Raw genomic sequence first — 21,486 nt, 5'->3', positions numbered from 1 at the left:
TATGGGTGACATGACAGAAACACAATTTACAGAAAGCCTTATATAGCACATGTTTATTCCAAAAGACAAACCTTCAAGCAAACCTTTCAAGGCAAAATAGTGTTACAGATAAATTGTGTAAGTTTTTTTATAGAGAGAGGTAGTTAGTGCAGAAACCCAAAACAAATGGCTAGTGAAAGTGCATTAAATTACTGGAATACAAATACCAGTAATTTAAAGATATTTTTTTTACATTTGCCGTTGCTTTTCTCTCTATCCATGTTGTTCAGGCCTAACTCAAAGGTGTATTTTATTAACACTACTGACATTTCAAGCTATCATCAACTAAAATTCAGATATTAAAGTGACTATGTGTTAATAAGCAGATCAATAGCTCCACTGCTCACAACCATCATATCTCCAAACCATTTTGTTAGTACTGATGGAGTCATCCAAAGACCAGCTCATGATGAGAAACCAGTGTACCAGTATCTTTACAGATGATTGCAAGCCTGTTGGCGGGTTGCAGCTCAGACAACACTAAGAGGAAGTGGTTTTTACACCTATACTGCTGAGCTGTTAGAACAGTGACTCCTTTGAAACCTTGCGATGCACACTGTCACCCAGATAAAATGACCTGAAATATATTCAGTATGTATTTTAAAACAAATCCATCGCTGTCTTCAAATCAAAAAATATTTTCTTTACAAGTGCTGGATTGAAGTGACAATGAGCCACAAAGTGGCTATGTGATGAATGGTTAACATTCACGTAGAAACTTTTGATCCATTCAAAGACATGTAATATCACATTTTTGTTTTGATTTAACCCAATTTAAAGCATCCCTTCCGATGTCATTGTCATCGCCGCTGGTCTGATTTTCATCACATTTGAAGAATCTTTGGCACTGTGTTCCAGCGTTTAAACACTGACTGATTGGTCATCTTTTATTTAAAAACAACTTCAACATCTGTTAAATTGTGTAGCTGTTGTGGAGGAAACTCGGGAGTAAACTGTTGATGTATCCTCAACTACATTGAATGGCTATTCCTTCATAATTTATGTAAGATACTGTTCACAGTTGTTATACCAGCTTATTTTACCTGCTTATCTTGGTTTTTATGTTTAAAGAAGTGAAGTGACGTGTAAATTGTCATCTGAGGCTTATTTTCACTGCATTTGGGTTTTTGAGTCAGATGCCAGTAATGAAAATTACAATTTTGTCTTTCTTTGTAATGTCTAAATTATTGTATGTCTGCAATAAGACTTAGACCACCACTTCAATGTGACAGCAAACTAAATAAAAGACAATGAACAATTAACTCTATACATGCACAAGTAAACTAACATATTTTAATTAAACATTTGTGTCACATTTACACGGGATATTTAAGCCAATCACCGTGGTGGCTAGACTTATTGGAAGTGTCTCAGCAGTACAGTAATCTGACAACCAGCTACCACCAGTCCACGAATAGCACACACACACACACACACACACTTATCCATCTATCGCAGGGAAATGATTTGAGCCACTAAATGTATGAATGTCTGTTAAATACAATTTGTATTTTGTATGTGTAGAATGTGGCCCAAAAGGCAACAGGAGACACATTTTGAGGCAGAAAATGTGGTTTCAGGCTGAGGACAATGACTTGTAACAGGAGTCACTGGTGTGGTGGCTGCACCATGTTGTTGGCCCTGATAAATGAGGATTGGTGATAGCGGTGACGAGAGGCAAAGTCAGCATTATCCTCTGTCAGCTGCTTGGTTTTCAGGCCGACGCTGGACAGAGAGGGTGTGACTACGATCTCATCCCGAGGAGAGCCTTTCCTCCTGAAAGATATTACGGAGAAATGTGTTTCAGGCGACAGTGTGACATGGGAAAACTAATAATTGCAGACAACATTTTTGATCTTATCTCCTATGACTTAGTAATACAAGAACCAATAGATTATGTATGAAATTTCTTTGACTAAATGTCTTTTTGGAATTACATTTAAATCTCTCATTTTTAAGACTTAAAAACTGATTCCTGACTGGCCATTTTATACCATAACAACCACACAATACCTGCAAATGCTATTCACTGTTGATTTGAGCCATGCGAAAAAGCTGAATCGAGCTGCAATACCTGCAAATAAATGAAAACCCAAACTGTTATCTGAAGAAATGAGTTTAAATACTTCAATTATTGCTGCAGAAAAAGGGTAGAAAAAAAAAATCTGAAATTTACTATGAAGACCCTTTTTATTGTGTCGGTATTTGAAGTTGTACTAGTGCACAGAAGTGTAGTAGCAGAGCGGAGAGAAAACACACAGTATCACACCCACCACACCACAAGTGGGTAACACCTGCAGAGCCTATGCTCAGAAATGTTGTCGAGTCAGACAGCAAAGGCCAAGTAATGTGGTGAGTTTAATGCACAGATGCTGGGTGTCCTATCCAGCTATTCTAGAAATCCTAAGCCACAACAGCTGCCAGCCTGCCAGGCAAAAAAGATTGAAAGTGAAACTCCCAGCAAAGTACATTACCAGGTCCCAGAATGTCAGAGTGACCAAATCTAAATGCTTAAACTGCGAATCAGGAGCTCTTGTGCTGGACAAAATGGGATGATAATATGACTAACTAATTGACTTACTTACTGACATAATAAATACATACAGCAATTGTGCTTTATGTTATATAAGGCAGTACTCCTGCAGTTATAAAAGGGCTTAAGTTACAAACTTAATGTAATTACCTTGTAAACATAAAACCAAAGTAACACACCCGGCAAAAACAAGACTTTTCCTTCATCGGCATCACAGTTGACCCGTTAAGTTTGAAAAACAGAGAATGTGTCATAAAAACATCAGCATATAATTTATAAAACGCAGTGTCTGTGAAGTGTATTTAGTGATGAACTGACAACTGAGCAGAAAATAAGCCCTAACTTCTTTTGAAACCAAGTGGTGAACCAAATGGTGATCAACAATTTTCCAACATCTGCTAAATGGACAAAAACTAGCAAAAGCAAAGTGGCTCATATTTAGTCAAAAGCCATACTTAACAAAATAGAAATTCTTCTTATAAATTGCTTTTTTACCAGAATCAAAAAGATATTCCAACAAGTGAAAGAGTAGTATGTACAGTATTTGTCTATTTAGGTGAACTGGTTACTGATGTTCAGATCCAATCAAACCTCAATAAGAGGTGTACTGGACTAGAATCGCTCTCCGTCCATCATGGGAAGTATGGATGAGCCCTCAATAGCAGGCTAACATTAGCTTTAAGTGCTAAGCTCAGAGCCGACTGTACAGTGTCAAAAACATTTTCAACATTTCGCAACTACAAAGTTGCTGCGCCCAAATGCATCTTATGTCCGAAGTTCACTTGGGCATAACCAAGCTGGAAAATGCTGCACAGGTGCAGGCGGTACATACAGTATGTGAAAGACACAGAGAACTCCCTCTCTCCCAGATTATGTTAGTATAGCATTTCATCAACTTGATATTTGCATGTGTTTTGTAAAATGTGAGACTGTCCTGTCCTAGTCAGGACATCTGGTCACCCTAACAGGAAATGAACTGATTGAAATCACCTGTAGGTAGTCCAGGACTTGTTTTTCCGATGTAGAAGAAGAGCAGCAAGGCAACGACTATGTTTGCTAAGGCATAAACCCACTCAATAACAAACATAATCAATATGGAGCTCAATGCCTGAAAGACAAACAAATGACATATTTGCATTATTTGAAACATTCTGTAATTATCATCTGAAAGTAAGCCATTGGAACAAAAATAAATAATGTACAGCATGAAGTGTGTAATGTACCCCGATAAGAGCAACCCAGTGGTTGCAGAACTTTGCATAGAATGAATCCTGCATGGGTGTGATTTCAACACTCTGGTGCTCCGCTTTACCTCCAGCACCTGCAAGGTTCAATAAAGAGTTGGGTTACTAAAATCAGGTCCAACTAACTTCATGAGCTCTACTCCTGTCTAGTCTCGCCAAACCTAGCATTTGATGGTTAGAGATGATCACCTGCGCTGTGAGTGTGAAGGTCAGCAGATGAAGGCTGCTCAGCAAGGCAGATTTTTGAAGGGTGATCCATTTGTAGTTCTTCACCAGCCCTGGGTTCCCCGCCTCCACACTGCTTCTGAGCTTCCTCATGTGGTGGAGCTGAGCTAATCTCCTCTGCTTTCTCTTCTGAGAACATATTGCTGTTTGGGTCCAAGCAAAAGCTGTCCATCAGTTTCTGCTTAGTAGTAACATTTACCATTGTGCTCTTGCATCTACTGCTCAGCTCTCGCAGGGACGTAGTTTTCTCAGCCCCATTTGGCATGTGGGGAAAGATCCGGTCCATGTCCTTGGTGAACTCCAACAGAGTGCCCTTACCCTGCCGACTCTCGCCTCCACTCCCATAGTTTGGGAGAGTGTCCTCGATCAGAGGCCTAGAGCTGTGCCTAGTTGACCTACACTGGTTTCTTGTGGCCGGGACAGGGGTGTCCCTCTTCTCTTTAATCTGCATCTGGAAAGTCTTGGCCACACAGAAGTAGGAGTAGTCGATGAAGCTGTAGGTGAGCATGAAGTTGATGGTGACGATGGGGGCAAGCACGTTGACCTGACCGATGAAAATGAAGGCCATGGTCAGCAGGCTGGTCAGGCAGATAGCTGCCACTGGAGTCCTGTTTGGGCCTTTCTGTCAGAGAGGGAGAGAGTGTCACAATATGGTAAGTGATGGCTGCTCTACAGTTGCTGTACAATAAAAAAAAAACAACAAATAACCAAATATAAATAATAAGGATGAAGTGTTCCTTTATGGTTTGAGAAAATACTCCTATATGGCTAAATTAACCATTTTCTGGAAAAAGCATCATCACAAAGCTGAAAACAGACCCGTTTTTAATTAACTCATGAAAAGTTGATGTTTTGGAGATACAAGGGTTTCACAGGACAATGACGCTATGGAAAAAAAAAACACGTGGCTTGTGTCCCTAAGGCAACACAGTGCGCAAACAGCCACCTACACGGATTGATGAGATGAAACTTAAAGTTAAATTTGAGTGATATAAAACCAAACCAGCAGAAAAGACAGCACTCCATCTAGAGATCTTTGCTTCCGTCATGTCTTTCGTTACCTTTTGATGACATGTGGAGCAACGGGATGCAAACTCATATTGCAATGCAGCAAAATAGACCCTTTCCACAAAATCTTCCCGTGACTTCTCTGGCCTTTCTTTGGTCAGGAGCCCTGCTCAGTCATTGCTCAATGCTAACCTGACCCTTGACATCTGCACAGTCCATGAGAAAGTAAGTCACACTCCTAGCATTTATACTATTTTCTGCTACATTACATTTAATTAAAATATGTTAAGAAGACACGTATGACCTACTCCCAAAAAAAAAAAAAAAAAAAGTGTAAAACAACTGAATCTGATTATTTAAACATTATGAAACTGATAGATACCGTAGGTGAAACAGCATCTGCGACAAGAGGACAAAGCCCAACAACAAGCCCTTTCTTTAAATGGATACATTGTTTTAACATGTGGTTTGTTAACCAGCTTGCTTTCACTTCCCAGGTCCTATCACAAAGTTTAACTAGTACTGCTGTGTGCCTGGCAGGCCTCCAGAGCACACAGTGGAGCAGGGCCCTGCCCGTCACCCTTCCTGCGTTTGTTCTGAAGCTTTGATTCGGGCCAAGATGTCTAGGGCCTCTTTCCAGCCCGCTGAGAGAGGTCAGACACTGCTGCCATCCAGGGAGGTCTGAGGAAAGCTCGGGGTGAACAGGGTCAGTACGTCAACGTGACTGTGTGTGTACACGCGTTGCAGCAGTGAGTCGTAACTCATTGCTGTAATTTAGTCAGTCCACGTACTTCTATGGAGTGGAATCTGCACTTTATATTTAGGCAGTCACTGTTTCCTGTTGAGCCCCCCCCAAAACATCAAGGCTACACACACTTAATTGGGTTTCTCTACGCCACTAACTGCAGGCAACCACAGAAAACATTACTATTACAAACTTTGTGTGACTCATGTTAATATGATTTACTCAATAGTTCAGTGGTTTTGCAGTTATTTAAAGATGTAGTTTAGTTACTGGGAAATTACTTATCACCAAGTTGGTAAATTTTTACCGGGTTCTGCTTACTTTAATCACTGCTCTATCATTTTGCAATAACATAAAATTAAATAGTATGAGTATAGTTTTACTTCAGTTGAGTTGACGGCAAATCACCCTACATGTAAGTGAACTCCCTGGTGCAGAAGCACACACCCTGACTAAATAATCAGTATTTGCATCATGGAGACTCTAGCTAATATTTTTGAGTATACTGTCAAAGTCCAGACATCCCTCTCTACATGGCTCCATCCACCCACCCCTCTTCCCAGGAAGGCCAGAGCAGGAATGACCCTCTCTTGGGCGATGCACTGGAGGATCCTGGGTGCTCCGTACAGGCCGCCCATGCACGAAGCCAGGGAGGAGATGTAGAGGCCCAGCAGAAAGAGGAAGCCCACCAAGGAGACCTGAAGGAAAGGGGAAAACAAACAGAGGGTGGAAGAGGATGGGGTGGGGTTGAGAGCTCACAACAGCTACACCCAGTTCAGTTCCGCTGCAGCCAGCCCCTTATGAAAACAATGACAACTAACCACTGATGGAGAAGTCAAGGAATTTGAAGAGGGTCAGAAAAGCAAAATCTAATATTTAAATATAAGGAAAGCTTAACTGCATCAGACATCTCACTGATCTGTTCTTCACCACAGCCCAATCACTCGCACATCACACAGCTGTGAACAGTCTGTGTGTTATTGTATGTACATGAATCTACCCGCACCTCTACTCTTCACAAACTAAGTCTGTAATGCCTGGTTCTTCTTTTTTATTTTTAAATAACTGTACTTGAAAGCCCATGTTTTTTTTTTTTTTATGTTACAGAGCGGTTTAAATTCTCAAATGGTGCAAACATGCGTTCCTCACACTCATGTTTTGTTTATTTTTTAAAATTTTTAATTATTTTTATTCAAGACATGCTCAGGGAGGAACAAAAATAAAAAAAGACATGAAAAACAAATTGAAAAACAAGACATCCAAAACAGATCAATATGAAAAAATAAATACATAAAGAAAACTATTCCCGGATTATCTGCAAGTTGCACATCCCCCCCCAAATAATATCTTTGTGGATTGTGTCAAAGTATTTTTCTGACGTGGGAGACACAACTGGTGCTTGAAAGTGAAAGTGTACAGAGCCAGTAGCTTGCATATACTTGAACCCGAGTATGACGTAAATGATATGCATTTCTACTTGAGTGTGATCAACCACACACACACACACACACACACACCACACACACCCACCACATACTCACACCATATCAATAAAGTGCACCATCCTGGGGAATCCCCTCACCTCACCCTTTGTGTTGTGAGTGCCTCTCTAACAGGGCAGGATGGAAACAGATAGTGGAGTTTACCTTTTCTGCTATCAAGAAGTCATAGCGCAGAGCTTCTCTGGTGCAGATGGCCCCCAGGAGGAAGACAAAGACCAGATACAGGAACCACCTGTGGGTCACCAACAGTCCACCACGCAGGATTATTAACATTTGCTGCTATGTCACTATTAATAGGAAAACTGTGTCATGACAGCTCCACAAGTGAGTGTCTGGGAAGATAGGCCATGCTAGGAATGTGGGTTTGTTTGTTCTCTCCAATGAAGGTGGAAAAGTTTGCCCTTTGAAAAGATATAAATGGAGTGATCTGAGGCACCGCAAAAGTAAAATCAAAACATCTGGAAAGTACCCTTTGGGATGATTCATACCTTGATGTGACCAGAGTGTTATATTTGAAAACTGTCCTTTTAGTTGTTGATACTACAGCTTAACATTTTGCTAAAGCGCCACATCAAGCTTCACTGTAGCTCATTTCACAGTATTACCATTTGTGTACTTTTACAGCAGGCTTGCCTTTGTTGTCTTTATTTCTTACTGTATAAATACTTTCACTGTAGGTCAGCCGGTACACTTACTATAGTTCAAGTCTTGTGTACATAATTGTGTCCATGTAGTGTTTTCTTATTTTACAATATTATGTGTGTGTGTTGGGGTGAAGTCATACGAGGTGAAGACAGCTGCCAGCGTTCCCACAGGGACGTTGTGTTCAGGCCGCTGAAGGTCTGAGCTCATGTTGAAGCCTGCCATAACCCCTGCACACACACACACACACACACACACACAAAGATGCAAACCACAAAAATGTACACAACATACTGTGCAACACAAAATGTATTTTTACACTGTATGTAGCTACAAGAACTGAAAAGAGGCCTTGAGTGTTGACAGTTAATCTTAAGGTTTTTCACCCAATGTTACATCAAAAAAAGATGATGATGGGCGCCACCTCACCTGTAGCAGCAGGGAAGAAGACCCCAAAGACGGTGAAGAAGGTTTCTCCCGGTGTGTAATCTGGCATTGTGTTACTGCTGAGCAGCCCGGATGAATAACCAATGAAACCATGCTCTGAGAGAGGAGACAACAACACACAAAGCACATGACTTCTGAACCTTATGCCAAGATCTCCAGCCTGTCTTCACTGAGTAAACCATGAAAAGTATCAACACTATAAACCCGTCAACTTCTGACACGCCCGACAATTTTTATGAAAGACTGTCCATGGTGCAATGTGTCTTCTTAAATAGCTTTATTGGCATGGGATTTGATCCAAAGGGCAACTAATACCAATACTGATATTTTTGAACTACTCTCAGCATTTTAGAAAACAATCTCACTGCAAGGTCCATTTAGTAGAGTTTCTGGAGCTTTTGACTATTCATCTGCAGATGAAGTTTGGCAAGTTGTCTTTAGGATTCTAGTGACATTTTCTTAACAATCTACATTCTCTTATGAATTCACCCAAAGCTGCTATACACTTCTTCAAACCAGGGAAAACGATTCTTCCACTGGGTTTATAAAAGGTTTCATGATTTGAGCCCACAACACAAAGCAAAGATTTTTCATCACATCTGGTGCAATATTCTTCAGTACTTTGTAAAATGAATTTGTGAGTCAATGGAACATGTGGGAGATGACCATTCATCTGTCATTTTAAAATGAACTGGCCAATGGTTATGTAAATTGTTTTATAGATCAAGAACGCCACTTCCCAAGCAAAGGTTGTGATCTATAAAAAAAACAAACTTGACGGGAGAATGTGCGGTCCTGTAAGTAAACTCATGCATACGCACATAAAGAGGAGAAATGAGAAATGGCGACTCACATGGCAGAAGGATAAAACTGTTTGAAATGTATAGACCTACTATTGTGTAAACCCCTGAGTATTATAGGCTTAAAGCCTTTCTGAATAAACAAACACCTGTTTGATTTTCCCTGAAGTGCGCAAAAAAACACAAGATCATTTGCAGCGCATACAAAAAACAGATTTAGGATTATAAACACAAACAGAGATATCTGTTTCTTATTCAAAATTCAGCAATCATATTAATTAATACTTGCATGCTGTGCAATTTATTTCATAAATAAGGTGAACAGGAGGACAAATTATATTTAAATTGATGCTGTTTTCAGTGCGTCAGTGGAGCAAATAGGAGTGCATGCAGTGCCCCCTTTCCTTTCAAAAATTTCATTTTTTCCCCAGAATTTGTCTCCTTTTCTTCATGCAGTAAGTACGTATTAATATTAATGAGGGGTGTTTCACTGACCATTTATAGGCAACTATGGGCGTTTAAAGGGTCGGACATGGAGCTCCCTCACATGCGCCACATTTCAAGTTGATTGTGATTTATAAAGGGAACTTGCTTACAGATGTGCGTACGCACGGTTTTATAAGTCTGAATATTTTTTGGCGTACGCCATTTTTGGCTTTTGGGCGTAGGTACATATTTAGTGAGGTTTCTACGCATAGTTTTATAAATGAGACCCCAGGTCCTGGAGAAGTTGAGACTTAATGGGAATGTTAACACAGCATGTATTTACCGGGTGGTGATGGCGCATAGTATAAAACACATGCATTTGGTGTGGGAGACATGGGTTTGATTCCAACTGTGTCACATCCACCATTGTGTCCCTGAGGAAGACACTTAACCCCTAGCTGCTCAAGAGGCATGTGACCTCTGACATATATAAAGCGTCAACTAAATGAAATTACTAATTTAAGAACGACCTACAGTACCGTACAGTTTAAAACAATATAGGTTTTAAAAATACTGCAATAACAGCGAGCTAGTGGTTTCTCACATATACAATTTAACTGGTACAAGTTTCTTGTTTGAAATGTTGAATTCCTCCAACTCAAACAGAAGGTCCAGTTTGCATCTACTACTTTTAGCAATATTAAAAAAAACTTTAAAAATGCATACTTCGATGCAATTTCTTTTTTACTAAAACGATGCCACCTAAACTAGGACTTCATGACTCTAATGTAATATTGTTAGTCTTTTTTAAAAATCAAAATAAATGACAACAATAGGTATTCAGGACAGGTTAGTTACGCCTAGGTTAGTTTGTTGAATGTGCAGGGGGAGATCGTTCTGCATTAGTAGGGGCCATTTAAACAACACAGACTGAAGGGCCAGCCTATGTTACAACACTGGACGCTTCCCCCCTTGGTTATCTTGCGATGGGAAAGAATGTGTTCTCTCAGATTAATGACATGTTTATCCAAAAGGAAGTCACCACCCTTTTCAGAAGCTCAGCAGCTTCCAAGTTTGGGAGAAAGAATGAGAGTGAGCGAGAGAGGGAGACAGAGAGTGAGAGAAAATACAGAGAGAGAGAGAATGCTCATTTTTTTCCTTTTGTTTTTAGACAAAAGCTCAACCACAAGGGTTGGATATACTAGTTATTCTAAGTGCACTTCCTCCAGGACAGGAATTTAAGGAGGTTGTCAAAATTGAGACCAGGAGCCCAAACTCCTATTCACTCTGTGACCCAGTGAGACCACCCTCTGTCCAAACAATCAGGATCTAACAAATCCAGGGCAGTCAGTGTCCTTGTCTGCACAGCGGGCTCCCCACCCATAACTAAACATCATACACCAACATCCAAAAATGCCTAATTCTGAGTGTTCAGTTGAGGGCGTTCACATATTTAGAAAGGCAAAACTATGTCTATGAACACAACTTAATTATAAAACAACACAGACAGTATTTAATCTCAAGAAAGGTGCAAAACAAATGGCTTTCAAGCAAAACGTTTGTGCGAGTTTCCCCATTTTCTGGTGGAACTACACACTCACATGCCTCATACCTATATAAGGCATGGCCAGATTCACTTGACTGGGAGCCCCACGGCATACCTTTGATGATGGGCTCCAGTTGCCTGCAGTGCACACAGATGGGAGCTTCATTATGTTTTTTGCATAGTGAACCAGACGCCAGATTTTATGAATGTCAGTTTGTTGTAATGTGATGAATCACAACTGTAATTAGGAATATGCAACATGTGAGCACAATATGAACTGCAGTAATAAATAAAAATTGGCATGATATCAATTCCCAACTACTCTGCGAGTGATCAAATTACCATGTGACACAGGGTGAAACTGGGGCTTTTGGGTTGCGGGGGTGGTCTGGGGCCAAGTGCCACTGCTTTGACTGGTTGAACTAGGCTTGATATTGGGTTTTGGCCATACTAGAGACACGGCTCTAAGGCAATGTCGGTCTGTCCGCAATTCTATCTTATGGACTGGTTGGAGTAATCAACTGTAAAGTGATGTGGGCAGGCCTTAATCTGTAAAGAAACCTGCAAATAAACCCAACATCTTTCCTCTTTATGGGCCTACAGAGCAAACACGTTTTTAGACAAAGCTGTGGTGCAAACTTCCGTACGGGCAGAGTGGGTCTCCTTTCTGTATTCAGCATTCCTCTGATACAAGCTAAAATGTGTAGTCAGATTACATGAGCGTCTGAGGCCTCTCCCTCTGTCTGACTGACCTCTTACTCTCCCACACTAACCAGTATAAGCTGCTGTGCGCAGAGAACAGGGCGGCCTACGATGTTACAGAGGTGGAGCAGGTCCCACTGGGATGATTGAGAACTATATATTATAATGGCAATCACAGGGAGAGATGATGTGGCGGTCTCTGGAGTAGCAGCAGGCCTCAGATCTCAGTTCCGGCCTTCTCACTTTGTCATTTTACAAAAATGTGGGTGAGTCTGGTTAACACCCTAAACCCCAGACCTAACGAGCACATTATGGCTTTCTGCTCTGTGGGTAATAGGCTTCATCTAAAAAGGGAGTGGGTAAGGCGTGCAAGATTGTATATCATCTGTGCACCACAGTCTGAGGGTTTAGCAGTTGAATTGTTTGGCTGCAGAAACAATACATTGGCAGTGTCACTGACCAAACTAGAACATTTACTACACTTGAAGGCTACACTTGGGAAATGAAATATCCTCAGTTTTAAAATTGAAACTCCACCTGTCACTGTACTGCAGGAAGGACTTGTCATAATCAGTCACTTGTGGCAGGGGAAATGAGGTCAGTCTACAAATGAAAGTTCTTGCTGATTATCTTTAGAATAACCTTTACTGTTATTTCATATAAAAGCCACTGAAACTACATTAAAGCCAGGAATATCTAATAACTGAAACTTAGGATGATAACGCAAGTTAAAATAACCATTCATACCGATTCTTGCATAGTCAGCTTTGCAATAAATACAGAATAAATGAGAATAGGACTGCAACAATAACTATTTTCATTATAGATTACACTACCGATTATGTTCTTGATTAATCGTTTGGTCTATGAAACATGTAAAAATAGTGAGAAAATGCTGATAACAGTTCCCCAGAGTCTTATTTTTCTCTTGACCAACCCCAGCACCCAAAGACCTTCAGTTAATGATTAAAAACAGAGAAAATCAGCAGATCATCAAGCTTGAGAAAAAAAAAATACCTTAAACAATGAATCTTTTCTTCCAATCGACTAATCATTCAGCTCTAAATTTGTCCATTTCAGATGACATGAGTATAAACAAGATGATGACCTGCTTTGTATTTAACGCTGATATATGCCAAGCGTTCAGCAAGTGCACGCTGATCTGGGCTGTTTAAACTAGCTAGTGGACCTGCTGGTCCTCTGCCAGCCATGAGGTCACCACACACACACACACACACACTTAATTAGAAAAACTTGGAGTAGCCATTATGGCCGTTTCTCGCACAATTTTTGAGGACTGCACACTTATTTTTACACTGGTGAGTTGGTACAAAGAGTTGTAAAGCTTAATCATGCAAAATCTAGCCTCTGCCCATGGCTGGACATGTACACTGAGTTCCTTGTGGTTTGCTGGGAAAAGCATAAAATATGTGTGTGCATTTTGTTATTAAGTGCACTACATGTTTAATGTTCCCTGTTTTTTTTGTGCCTATAATTTCCTATTCACATAAAGACTGGCGTGACTCCTGGAACCCTTTGCTCTTCCCACTCGACAGGATGTTAATAATCAGTGAGAACAGGAAATGTAGGGAAGGACTTCCTGAAGGCCAGCAAAAGAATACAATCTACTAAAAAAAGGCAACATTTCCTAATTACTAAAGAAAAAAAAAAATCTTTTCAATAAACCAGTCTCAGACTTGGCATAAGCCACAAGAGTAGGAATACTTTACAGATGTTTCTAACAGTCACTGAAGGAAAACAAAACAAAAAAAACAAACAGGTTAACGGCAAAAATCAGTCTCATGAGGAAGTGAACTGTAGAAGATGTAGCCCCAGCAGAATACTAGACTAAGACTGACAATAATACGTGATGCTACAGCTACACCTACTGGCCTTAACAGGTCACAGACGTTCACCATACTAGTCAGTCTAGTTCAGTGGTTCCCAAACTAGTTTATGCTTGAAGCATTTTCACTTATTGTTTTGTAGAAATTTTCTGAAATGCCTAATTAATTGTAATCTGGCTAAATGTTGCTTCATAATTCTGGGGCAAACACTGACTAATTTGAGGATTATTTTGCCTTGAAAATACCCATACACTGTACACTGAATACTGGCAAAAATCATCAGTACAGATTTAACCCTCCTCACAATCCCTGTTACCTTCTTACTTTACCCTTCGCTTCCATATGCATGACCCCCAGCCCTACCTGGGTCAAGGTGCGTGAAGGTCCCGACGACAAAGTCCAGTGTGGAGACGGCCAGCACAGCCAGCAGCAGCAGCTGGAGTCGGACGATCCACTTGACACCGGCCAGGTTGATTCCGAGCAGAGCCAGCAGCACCGCCGCTGACATGCCACGCACCGCCCATTGGCTCTGTAGACCCAGCAGTTCTGCCACAGACTCAGAGAAACCTGTGATGTACATGGCCCCAGCTACGCACTGCATAGGAAAATGTAAAGGAAATGTGTGGATCTGTGTTAAATCTTTTTGTCTACAAACAAAAAGCTTAAAAAAAAAAAAAAAACTCCCTGAAGTCTCACTGAAAGTCCGGATTCTGTTACTGACCTGTCCGAACACATAAAGGAGGCCCACAGTGCCCCCCACTCTGCCACCCAGGACGGTGGAGATCATGGAGTAGACTCCTCCACCCCCAACACCACAGTGCTCACATACTCCGATCCCCGACATCACCGTCACTAGAGCAACCAGCACGACCAAGGAGACCAGGAGCATCCCGAGCAGCACACCCGTGTTTCCCTGGATGATGTTGGGGGAGAAAATGACACAAAAAAAATACTGACTATGTATACATCTGTAGCTTTTCAGTTATCTACAGCTGTAAAGTGGATATATTTTATGATGTACAGCTTGTGCGATACATATCTACACACCTTGACTTTCTTAACTGTGCCTATGCGCTTACTGCTTTGTATGTAATTCACTGCACACTTTGTACATCCGTTACATCGGTTTTAGTATTAAGGAAATTGAAGGGTGAGTAATAGCAAACATATTTGGAAGATGTTCTGGTGGAATCGGGCCCATTAAACCAGGAAAATCACACCCGCTTTACTTTTGCACAATAAGTAATAAGGAAGCAAGTGATTAATGATGAGATACATCTCACAATTGATAGGGAGACCCGCATGGCAAACTATGTTTTAGCTGTCATGTACAATCCGAACGGATGTAGCAATTAACATCACACTGTCTTTGTAGCTGTGTCCTGTGATGACACATGCACATTAAAGTGTTTGGGATCAACCGACAGGGTGACAGATACTTAATCATGGCTCCAGCTAAAAATAAAAAGCCTCCACAGAGCTAGACAGAGCTGTGTAATGCACAAAGCAGTTACCACCAGACATGAGGCTTGATATTAAAAGGTGTAAAGGTGAAAATAAACAAATGTGTGTCGTCATATCATAAATGAACCCATATACACAGATCAGCCATAACATTATGACCACCTGCCTAATATTGTGTAGGTCCCTCTTTTGCCGATCAAGCAGCCCTGACCCGAAGAAGGATGGACTCCACTAGACACTCTGAAGGTGTGCTGTGTATCTGGCACCAAGACGTTAGCAGCAGATCCTTTAAGTCCTGTAAATTGCAAAGTGGGGCCTCCATGGATTGGACTTGTTTGTCCAGCACATCCCACAGATGCTCAATTGGATTGAGATCTGGGGAATTTGGAGGCCAACTAAACACCTTGAACTCATTTTCTTCCACAAACCACTCCTGAACCATTTTGCTTTGTGTGTATGTGTGTGTGCAAGAAAGAGGCCGCTGCCACTAGGAAATACCATTTCCATGAAAGGATGTACATGGTCTGCAAGTTTATGTAGGTGGTACACGTTAATGTAATATCTACATGAATGGCAGGACCCAAGGTTTCCCAGCAGAATATTGCCCAAAGACCGCCTCCATCGACTTGCCTTCTTCCCATAGTACATCCTGGTACTATGTGTCCCAAGGTATGCGACACACACGCACCCGGCCATATATGTGATGTCAAAGAAAATGTGATTCTTCAGGCCAGGCCACCTTCTTCCATTGCTCCATGGTCCAGTTCTGATGCTCACGTGCCCATTGTAGGTGCTTTCAGCAGTGAACAGGGGTCACCACGGGCACCCTGACTGGTCTGCGGCTATGCAGTCCCATACGCAACAAACTGTGATGTGCTGTGTGTTCCGACACCTTTCTATCAGAACCAGCATTAACTTTTTCAGCAATGTGACCTACAGTAGCTTGGCTGTGGATCAGACCTCACAGACATTTCCTGCTTCTAACTCATCAACTTTGAGGACACAATCTTCACTTGCTGGCTTATATATCCCACCCACTGACAGGTGCCATGGTAACGAGATAATCAATGTTATTCCCATCACCCATCGTCAGTGGTCATAATGTTATGGTTAATCGGTGTCTACCCTGTTGCCGTTGAAATGTTGACCATGTAGGTTTAGCTACTACATGGTTTGCACCATAATGACAAGTGTGAGACAGGAATCCCACAGATTAGGAGATGTTGCTTTATTGGCGAGCGTGTGGGTAGTGCGCCAGTGGGAACTTCTATCACATCTGACACACAACGATATCTTATAGATTTTGGTTGAGTTTTAGGTTAATTCCAATATTTTATCTTTGTTATTTTGTCTCTTCAGTAAACATATTTCTTCATATGTTTGGCTTAAGAAATACATGTGAAAGATAGAGGGAAATCGAGGTAGAGAGGGCCAAACAGTGTATGCATACTGACCACCAGGTAGCCGGTACGTAGGAATAGCACCACACCGAAGATGTTGATCATGCAGGTGGTAAAAACCCCATCCCAGGTACCGAAGAGCACGGGCTCCCACACAAACACTTTGATCCTCCACCACGGCTGGCTAGACTGCTGGAAGCCCTGACCAAAGAATCACAACAGCTATGTAAGCGCTGGCTGACTTAAAACGATGCTTCATTTCAACATAAGGCATTCTCATATTCATTTTGAGAAAAAGTTAGTAAAATAAAAACAGCACAAAGACAAAAAAAAGACATTAGTTAGGGGCAATGTCAAATGATGGTAGAACAGAAATGGAAGATGGGATATTATTTGACATTTTAATGCCTATAGATAAACATAATTTTTGATAATGGATAAAGCAGACTTTCTTTTATGTGAAATAAAGGTTAACAGACATGAAATGACAGGAACTTTGAGAGTACCATGTCCTCTCCTAAACTTCCTTTCACCTTCACTCTCAGTCTGAGAGATATTTGAGCTGACACCCTACCTGTGCATCTTCATGAAACAGATCGTGGACATGTGTTTGTGTTAATGTCTGCGATTCCCCCCTTCACCAACAGTCCCGTCCCGTCTCCCTCCTGGTCACAGGTGTGCACAGTCCAACCTATTGGCAGGGTTTCCATTGCGACCTGTGTAAACAGTTGTGTTACTAGAGGTGGCCCTTTCTGCTCCACGTTCATCATAGGTTGAACGTGGAAAACAAACATTGACTTCTTTAATAAGTGGCCACATTAGTTTGCTCTGTTGAGGAAGTTAGCTGAGTTAGTCAACGTGACAGTGTCGGTCCGCTTGGTCTCCCTGGTTAAACAGCAACAGGTGCAGATGCCCGAGGACACCCGGATACAGCAGGGTGTGCTCCTGACACACAGCTGAACAGACGTCAATAATGAGTAAACAGCCAGGCTGACATTTTACCAACAACTAATTAAAACAATTAGTCTAAACAGGCCGTGGTTTATAGTTATTTAACAGATAATGTTAATGTATGTAGCGTAAAATAGAGGTGAACAGATTTTGGCTAACGTCACTATAAGGACAACGTCCGAGCCAAACCTAATTAAAAAACATGTCAATTTAATGTTTCCTAGTGGCGAAAATAAAATATGCTCCAGTACCTTCTCTAATTTACTGAGATTCACTCTTACATTAGCCAACCAATTCGGCAACTTAATTTAATGCGATTTTATTTAAATTACTTTTTACTAAATTTACTAAAATATAACGTCCGCGACAGGAGATGGAAACAAAAAGAAGGACTTTCTTTTTGTTGGTGGACTTACCGCGTACCATACCGAGTAGCGCCAGATGCCTCCAGAAAAGGTATTTTTACAAGGCAAATACAATCAATACAAAGTCAATAAATGACAGATTTTTAAATTGCGTTTGGCGTGGAGGTTGTCTCCAGCTAATCTCAACAGTTAGCTAAACCTACCTTCCACAGAGTCCCACATTATTCTTCCATTATGAAAAAAAAAAGAAGACTAATGCTGACAACTAATTTCATTCGTCCATTGTGCCTCAGTGATGAGTGCAGTCACTATTAACAGGGCCAGGTCCTCCTGCTGTTATGAAAACTTCAGCAGCCGGCAGGTAACTTTAGATGGATGTGTTGTCACTGCTTGCCTTACAGGGTGTGTTGCTGCTATACACAAGGATCCTGTGTTAGTTTTGGCAAGGACTGCAGTAAGGTTGACTAATGATTAAAGCTGAAAATGCACGTAGCACTCTTACCCTTACATACCCTTATCTTGTTATGTGTGGAATTCTTTCCTAAAACATGTTTAGACTGCAGGTTTTGGAAGGGTAGATTATGTTTTTAACCCATGAGGGTGGTTTTTTTAAGCCTATTTCTGACAATAGGAAGTGACAGAGACAGACTTGATTACAAATAACGTTATATGTGGATTTAATGTTGAAATGGTTAGACTAATGACAACAATTATTTATGTTTATTACAATTTTGAAATATTTTTAATTGTTTTAAATAATTTTTCAATTGAAAACCCAATTCCACCTTCTCCAATGTGAGGATGGATATCTTTTGGTTTGGACTGCTGATCAGACAAAACCTTTTTAAGACTTAAAATAGTACTCTGGGACTTTTTGATGGACATTTTTCTAACAATTGCCTAACATTTCATCTATATGCCTAAATAATCAATCAATGTATTGTTTGTTGCAGCCTACACTTTCAACCAACTACATATATTATTTTATCGTTTCCTAGACTTTCTATGAATGTCATATACAGTAAATTGTATTCTGAATGGCACTATAAGCTGAATGGCCTTTGAATATCAAAAAACAATTCAAGGTCAAATACTGTGAATTATTTTATTCATAAGGACATGACACACAACAATCAAAACAACAATTTAATCAGATCGTTTACAAATCATAATATATTGCAAAAATCTAATCATATGGGTTACTTGACTGAAATTAATCAGCTACAATTAAAGCTGCACATTATTCAAAAAACAAGTTCACGCGACCCAACAAGTTAGAGACCATGCAAATAAACCTTACTGTCTAACTTAAGATCAACCTTACAGTGAAGCAGTAGGGCTTCCTCGTCAAGTCCTTTAAAAGTATGAAAATGCCAAATTCAAAGTTCAGATTCCGGTCCGCATTTTAGTGATCTTGACACAAACGACTTGTACAGAGATAAATGAGGGTACCAATAGTGATTGCATATGATATACTGTACATATCAGTGCCTTAAATGACATGTTTCAAAAATAGTTTTTATCAAAAAATTCATAATTCAGATCTTTTTACACAAAACAATTTTTTTTTCTCTAGCTTATACAAGGACACTTATGGCCATGTTACTGACAATAGTTAATTAAAAGGAAAAAAATACCAGAGTACTGCTCATATAATTTATGAATTTCCATCAACAGATGCAATTGCTTAATTGAATTTAAACTTCTCCATAATGACTTTGTGGGAAACAATTTACCGACGCAGAATTACTCATCTGCACTGTGCTTTTAATAACTGCTTCAATGAAATTGGTAGGTAGTGAAATATTCCAACCACAAAACTTATTTTTTGAATTACACTCCAACCAAAATGTATTTTAACCGTCCTGAATTCAAGCTGACCACAGCTGTTGAGGTTAAATATTTGATACTAAAAACACTGATTTCAGGTGGAGTAAATTTTCTGGGGGTGGTGGCTTTTCATTAACAGCTGTATACAGTGAATCCCATAATGCACAATCAACTGCATATACATAAAAAGATCTAAATTCACTTTAACCAATCATCAATAAAACTGTAAAAAAAAAAAAAAAAAAAGAAAAAAACCATACATTTTCTTCTGATAACAGTGGTGAAATATATACAAACCTCAGAAAGCCACATCTTGTCAGCAAGTGATATCGATTCATTGTTGAATGAAATAAATGCTGGAAAACTAATTAATGTGCCTTCCACTGACTACAAGTGTCTCTTGCACAAGACTTTTCTGTCTATTCACACAACGACCTAACAGTACTTCTTGGAACATAAAAATATACAATGTATTTACAGTTGGATATTTTTTATACATTCTAGCAGGAATGTTGGATGTGGAAAAATAAAGTATTTGATGATTAATGTGGGTGCCTGTCTGTCCCTGATTGTCGGTAGAACTGTATAGGGAGCTTAACATCAATTTTCAAACCTAATTTGATGGCGTATATGAAAAGTGTTTCACACAATAGCACCTAAGACATCACACACACATGTACACATGGAAAATAATCAACAGTGTGATAAGAGTACAGAAGAGACCTTACTCAAACGCTTTTTTCCCCACTAAGGCCCGGACACATGTGGAGTACTACCGGATTCTAGTAAATGGGTGATTATTATGAAAAGTACAGATGAAACATGATTCTGCACTCATACTGCAGCACAGTCCATGAAAATGCTATTTCCTTCCAAGAACAGATAATAGTTTGAGAATTAAACTTGGTGTGATTTCGAGCTAAAATAATACAAATGTGATGGGCAAAATTAAATGAAGCTCCCAGATTCTCAGCATATTACAGGCTGAATAGGTTGATAGCTTATGTGTTTGTTGTTACTGTGCAAGTGGAACTAATAGTAGCCTCAGAGCACTGACTAAGAAATACATATACAGGAATGAGTAAACAAAAGGCTGGAATTAAAGAGCATAAAACAAAAAGGCACAGATGCAAAACTAAGAAAACTGCAAAACAAAGCACCTAATTTCTCTCATAATATAGCCTATAATAAAACCTGACTTTCAATCAATACAAGGGGGATCTAAACACATTGTTGTGCCCCCCCAAAACCTGTGCATCTTCCAAGAAGAACAATCTATAAGTACTATAAAACTGCAGCTACAAGAGTGACATAAGTGACAAAAGCAATGAGCATCATTTTTCAATTCAAACAACCCAAATCTGACACAAGGGTTTTTAACTAAGGGCCAAGTCTCATTTAACAAAAAAAGGTTGCCTTGCAAGTAAAGGTATTATGCAATTCATCCACTGTGATAGTATGCCCTACATTCCCTTTAGTGAAAAATGTGCAAATTGTGCAAGAATGAAGCACAATCCTCTTAAGTAATTTCACTATAACTCACGTATACTGCTGAATTATCCTGCAACCATTACATGTATGCAGCTATTTGATTAGAAGGAGGGGAAAAGGTTAAATCTAATACAACTTAGCCTTTTATATTTTATTCCAGAGCCTATCCTGCACTAGTGACATTGTAAAAACCAGTGCTAAGAAATTCAGCCACAGAGGGAATACATTTATCCACACATTGTTCAACAATTTAGGAAAAACTATACTTTCTTTACAACC

The 21,486-nt window shown here is 40.0% G+C and overlaps 1 protein-coding gene across 1 annotated transcript; it reads right to left on the bottom strand.

Moving 5' to 3' along the window:
• Positions 1-38: 38 nt before the first annotated feature.
• On the bottom strand, positions 39-18,010 carry slc12a8 (solute carrier family 12 member 8). Its single transcript, XM_038720278.1, is given in 15 exon segments — positions 39-1,815; positions 2,053-2,113; positions 3,563-3,680; positions 3,796-3,893; positions 4,006-4,663; positions 6,346-6,492; positions 7,441-7,528; positions 8,081-8,168; positions 8,368-8,481; positions 14,070-14,301; positions 14,428-14,619; positions 16,625-16,771; positions 17,145-17,175; positions 17,177-17,286; positions 17,938-18,010. Coding segments are annotated over 14 exon segments (2,247 nt in total). The 5' UTR covers positions 17,281-17,286; positions 17,938-18,010; the 3' UTR covers positions 39-1,646.
• Between the last annotated feature and the right edge of the window lie 3,476 nt (positions 18,011-21,486).

This window comes from Micropterus salmoides, unplaced genomic scaffold (genome assembly GCF_014851395.1).
Source record: "Micropterus salmoides isolate LMB-PRFRI ecotype aquatic unplaced genomic scaffold, ASM1485139v1 Ms_hic_scaffold_15, whole genome shotgun sequence".
In the NCBI taxonomy this organism is placed as follows: Eukaryota; Metazoa; Chordata; class Actinopteri; order Centrarchiformes; family Centrarchidae; genus Micropterus; species Micropterus salmoides.
This window is presented reverse-complemented; position numbering and strand designations above follow the sequence as displayed.